At 58.4% G+C, this 5,943-nt stretch overlaps 1 protein-coding gene across 1 annotated transcript in view; it reads right to left on the reverse strand.

The window, feature by feature from the left end:
* Positions 1-5,943, reverse strand: part of CCDC187 (coiled-coil domain containing 187) — a 39,221-nt gene that overhangs the window by 19,272 nt on the left and 14,006 nt on the right. Inside the window, exons 8-11 of the mRNA XM_045289352.1 lie at positions 3,129-3,249; positions 2,365-2,423; positions 951-1,048; positions 695-808 (exon numbers count right to left, since the gene is read on the reverse strand). Of these exons, the coding sequence (XP_045145287.1) occupies positions 695-808; positions 951-1,048; positions 2,365-2,423; positions 3,129-3,249 (392 nt within the window). The remainder of the gene's footprint in view (positions 1-694; positions 809-950; positions 1,049-2,364; positions 2,424-3,128; positions 3,250-5,943) is intronic.

Genomic DNA, 5,943 nt, shown 5'->3' on the forward strand with positions numbered 1-5,943 from the left:
TGCATGAGTGTACACATGCATGCCCCACACATGAACAGCACACATGTTCATGACTTTACACACGCATGTACAGGATGCATGTGCACTGCATATACTTGCACGTGTACAAATGCGCACACAACATGCATTTGAACAGCATGAGAACACGTGCACACATGCACAATCCACATAGCACATGCAGCATGAACACATGGGCACATGTACACACGCACACAGACACTCCCGGGGCTGACCCCTCCAGAACGGGCTGTGATGCAGCCCATCGCACCACGAACCAGGACCAAGGACCCAGATGAGATTCACCCTCCAGAGGGGCTTTAGGCAACTGGCCAGCCCACACACCCCGCCCCAGTCCTGCCCTCCGCAGGGGCATCTCCATCCATGTGGCTACCCACAGGGCAGGCGCTAGGGTGGGTGGGGCCATGTGGGAAACTCCCCTCCTTGTCTGGTGTGTGCTCCAGTAGGAAGTCCAGCTGTGGGGCCCTGTGAGCCTGGGACAGGTCCCCTGTGGTCCTGCCTGGACCCTGCCACCACTCCCCGCGCAGGTGGGTCCCTACTACTTGCTGCCAAAGGCAGGTCCACTACCCGGTCTTGGCTGTGTACCCTGTTCCCTCCCTCCTAAGAAATGGCCCAGTCTGTGGGGACAACTGAGAGAAAGGGAGGCCTGGCGGCCAGGTCAAAGGGCATTGCTGACCTGCAGGGGGGCTGGGAGGAGCATTCTGTCCAGAGTGGCCTGTGTCTCTTTGATCTCACGCTCCACCCTCTGCTGCAGGAGGGCCAGCGCCTGGGCCTGCTCCCTGTGGTCCAGCTGCAGAGAACCTGGCCTGAGGGTCCCCTGGGAACAGCTTTCCCAAGGGTCCCTCTTGCCCCCCTCCCCCCGGCTCCCATCCCCCAAACACAGAGGCCCAAGGGGCAAGGCAGTCTGCAGGGGACACGAGCACTAGACGTACCTTCAGTGCCTCTAGAAAGCTTAAAGACTTCTGCTGGATGCTGGTGAGGTGGCCGCCCTGCAGGTCCCCTGGATGAGGCCTGCCAGGTCCCTGCCCACCTGCAGAACCAGAGAAGGCAGCTGAGCCTCTGAAGGGCCCCTTGGTACCCCCAACAGTGATTCTGGAGCCCCGGCAGGCTGGAGATCAGGGCTGCTCTGCCTTGGCAGGAAACTGAGGCACAGCTAGGCCCAGCAGCCTGGCAGTGAGGGTGGGCTGTCATCACACAGCTATGCCACATGTCCTGGCATAGCAGGAGGGGGCAGCCATCTCTCACCTGTCTCCCCTCCCTGTCTCCCCCACCCCAGAGTACTGGCCTGGCCCTTTGGCCTGGCTCCTGCTGAAGTTAATGGAGCCAATGCATGGATCTGCCAGCAGACAGACCGGGTCCCAGTCCCGCTCAGTGACTCCCTAACCGTCAGGCGTTGACACGCTCTGTCCTGACTCACGGGGACTGGGTGCACAGCCAAAGGAAACCCTGCCTGGCCCTGCACCGTCTGCACAGTCCTTGTGGCTGAGCCCACTGCGGGAGCCCTCGTTCAGGGTCTTCCTCTTTCCCTAGTGCGGTGGTTACAAGTGGGCTGCAATCCACAGAGCCAGAAGTTCGAAACCACCACCCGCTACTCGGGAGACCGACAGGGCTTTCTCTTGTGGTGCAGCGCTACAGTCTCGGAAACCCACAGGGGGCAGTGCCACCGTTCTAAGGCATTGACTCAATGGTAGCTTGCTTTCTACTTTACTGAGCACGGTGTCCTTCTCCTGGGACTGGCCTCTCCTGACCACACACCCAAAGTGCGAGACCAAGTCTCGCCGCCCTGCCTCTAAGGAGCCTTCTGGCTGCGCTTCTTCCACGACAGACTGGCTTGGTCTCCTGGCTAGCAGGGGACTTCCTCTCCTCTTCTTCCCCGACACCGACACCCAGGCAGCCAATCCTTCTGCAGTCTTGCTTTTCCGCTGTCCGGCTTCCACGCGCCACGAGGTGTTTGAAAATCCCACGGCTCGGAACAGGCACACGCTCCTTAGTCCCCCACACGACGCCTGTGCTTTGGGACAGTGTAGAGACAGATCTCTTCCGCAGCAGGTCTGCCCGCTGCACGGCTGGCTGCTCTCGGTAGTGGATCCAAGTCGAATGAAACCCGGGACGAAGATGGCCTTTGCTGGGTTGTTTTCTTCACGTCGGGCGTCCCTCGGAGCTGAAGGCTGATCTTCCTTGGGATGTGCTTTCCGTGCAGCAAGCCACAGGACCTGCACGCCACAGGCGGCTCGTGAGTCTTCCTGGAATCCCGAGGCCCTGCTCCTCAGAGGGTCCCCATTCTTGGTGACTTGCTCAGCATACAGAGGGATTCTGTGCGGCGAGAAGATGCACGTTGACACTCACCTTCCCTGATGTTAAACCACGCAGCCTTCCCTGGCTCTGCTCGAAGGACGGCCTCGTAGCTACACGGAGGTTCCGCACGAGCACAATGAAGTGTTCTGGAATTCCCACTCCTCTCAGCACTACCCACAGTTTATGGTCCACACGTGGGCACGATGGTCGGATGTCTTTGCATAGGCAATGAAATACAAGCCAGTGTCTCTCTGGTATTCTCTGCTTTGAGCCAAGATCCAGCTGACGTCAGCAGTGATATAGCCACTCTTCTAGTCCTGTTCTGGACCCAGCCTGAACCTCAGAACTCCGTGTCTCCAAGCGCTGGACTCTGCGGTGACTCAGCATGGTGACCTTGTGTCCCGAGTGCAGGTCAGAGATGGGTAGAGCAGCCCTAAGGAGTCGGGGTGCCAGCCCCTCAAGCAACACTAAGGAGCCTCAAGAATCCAGCCCTACTCTTCAAAGTACTTGCGATCAGGGTGCTGATTCAGATATGGGTCTGGGACCCAGGGGAGATGGGACCCTGCATCATGAGTGGGAGAGCCCTGGGTTGGGGAGGGTAGTGCCCCCAACATGGCAGTCACATGGGTTGTTTGCGATTTCACTTAACGTGAACAAAATATCACATTCCATCCAGGTCACACTGGTCCCATGCGACTGGCTGGTGGCTCCTGCCCGGCAGGTCACAGCTCAGGCATCGCACCACCCCAGCGGGTGCTCCTGGCCAGCAGTACCGGTCTTCACGTTTCAGTCTAGAAACTGAAGTCCTGCCAGACCGTGCTGGCCTCCGGGTGGGTGACCAGAACGTGCTGGAGAACAGAGCTACCTCCAGCAGGAACAGCTGCAGGGTAGGCTCGAGCTGGGCCATGCTGCCCACTGGTGGGTGGTGATGGGCCTCTGTGAGGGACGCAGACAGAGAAACGCCACCTCTGCCCCCAGCTGCCAGGATGGCCAGGGCGAGGATGGCCAGCATGGCAGCATGTGGCTGTGTACACGCACTCATCCCTGGCTCAGTAGTTCATGCACTCCAAACCCACTCACTCACCCACTCTCTCGTTCACTCACTCACCCACTCATTCATTCATTCACCCACTCCCTCACTCACTCACCCACTTATTCATTCACTCACTCATCCACTCACTCACCCACTCACTCATCCACTCATGCACCCACTCACTCATCCACTCACTCATCCATTCCCTGATTTGCTCATTCACTCTCTCACTCATTCACTCATTCATTCATTCACCCACTCATTCATTCACTCACCCACTCATTCATTCACTCACCCACTCACCCACTCACCCACTCACTCGTTCACCACACTCACTGACTCATCACTGTCTCATCATTGTTTCACTCACTCATTCAACCATTTACCCACTCATCACTCATTCACTCACTCACTCAATGGTTCCCTCACTTATCACTCATTCATTCAAATTCAGTCATTCATGGATTCACTCATTCTTTCAGTCATTCAGTTACTCTGTTGTTCATTCACCCATTGCTTTACTCAATCGCTCACTCACACATTCATTCCTTCACTCCCTTATTCAATCACTCGCTCACTCGCTCATTCACAATTTCCGCGCACCTTCTCCAGGCACGGTATCCCCCCCCACCCCCACCCCCGGTCAGGTGCTGCTGCCCGGTCTGGAGCAGACGTAGTCTCGCCTGGGGTTCTTGGGGCCCGGAGGAACCAGGTCTGCGGACACAGCTTCACCCTGACACGCATAGAGAGCAGGCTGCTGGGGGCGGGGTGGATGGCAGGCATCTCCCCCAGCTCTGTGGATCCTCAGGGTCCCCCCCCAAGCTTCCAGGAGACTCCACTCCCACCATCCTGGGGGGGCAGCAGGAGCACTGGGGACCCTGCCCGAGCATGTCCATTTGCACAGCAGCCTGGCACACAGGGATCAGCTATGTCCAGAATTGCGGGCAGACCCACCTGCCTTGCCACTCCTGGGGGGAGCTCACCCTGCCCACCACCCAGAGACCCAATGCCAGGAAGAGGGGTGCTGTCCAAGAGCTCCTGAGCAGCCCAGGGCCAGCAGCCTCCAAAGAGACCGAAAAGGTCCCGGAAGGACGCCTGGCTGGAGGCAGGCAGAGGGCAGACAGCACACCGACCATGGTGGCCGCGGGCCCTGGCTCCTTCCCCAGAGCCTGCAGTGTGGCTGGGCAGGTGCTGGGGGCCAGCAATCAGCTCTCCCACCTGCCTTTAGCCTGTGGCACAGGGCAGCCCTGAGGGGGTCTCAGAGGAGCCAGCGGGCGGAAAAGCCACGTCTTCCCAGAACCCCGTTTGTCAGCTAGAGGTTTCCCCTCTGGGATGTCCCAGCACCCTGTCCCCTGCAGAGGGTCGTTGTGGGGGGGGCATGCTAACCCCCAGAAGCCCCAGGAAGAACATGGCTGCAGGCAATTGACAGGCGCGGTCAGCGGCTGGAGGGGCCACCAGAGCCTCCTAGAGCATGCGCTGTTCCCAGGGTCCCCAGTCACCAGGCTCGCAGAGCTGGGGCGGCGGGTGGGATTGTAGGGAGCTGTGGCCAGGCCTCCTGACTTCTGTGCAGGTGCAACTCTCTGGCATGGGGTCCCTATGGACCTGATTCCGTCTCCCGGAGACCCCGGTGGGGAGCAAGGAGCAGCTCCCAGGGGTCTGGGCTTCGGCTTTGGGATGCAGACAGCCGGCCTGTGTGTGAAGTGCCCTGGGAGGGTTTGCACCCACACCATTTATCTCCCCATCGAGCGCTTTCCCTCTGTTCCACCAGGGCTGAGGGGCGTGGACCTGTACCAGTGACAAGTGTCCCCACAGGGCACGCAGAAGGCACGTGCGGACGGAGCAAGGACTGGACACTTGGAGGCCCAAAAGCTGGAGACCAGGAAGGGCCGTCCAGCAAGCCCAGAGGGATGCAGTCCTGCCTCAGAGGAGGGGCCAAGTATAAGTCAAGCAGCCACAGTGAGTGCCCCAGTGCCCAGGGCTCACAGGGCAGGGCTTCTGAGACCCCGCCCCCCAGTGAGAGGGCGGGTGGGAGCCAGGCAGGGAGCAACTGCACCTCCACTGTGGTGGCCAAGGAAGGGTGCAGACCCTCCTCCCCAGAGGGTCCATGTGATGCCCCTCTACACAGACTTACACACACACAGGTCCCCCTGACATGCTCTCCGTCATGTGCACATGTTCACATGCACACAGGGGTGTGGCCCTCCACACGCCTTCCACCCTTCCACGTATGCACACGCATGCACACAGACACACATTCACACAGACATACACAGATACACACAGACATACAGGTACATACAGACATACAGATACACACAGACATACAGATACACACAGACATACAGGTACACACAGACATACAGATACACACAGACATACAGGTACACACAGATATACAGGTACATACAGATATACAGGTACACACAGACATACAGATACACACAGACATACACAGATACACACAGACATACAGGTACATACAGATACACACAGACATACAGGTACATACAGACATACAGATACACACAGACATACACAGATACACACAGACATACAGGTACATACAGACATACAGATACACACAGACATACACAGAT

The sequence above is a fragment of the Echinops telfairi genome, unplaced genomic scaffold, assembly GCF_000313985.2.
Source record: "Echinops telfairi isolate 266 unplaced genomic scaffold, ASM31398v2 ScPeMD7_25;HRSCAF=90, whole genome shotgun sequence".
Taxonomy (NCBI): Eukaryota; Metazoa; Chordata; class Mammalia; order Afrosoricida; family Tenrecidae; genus Echinops; species Echinops telfairi.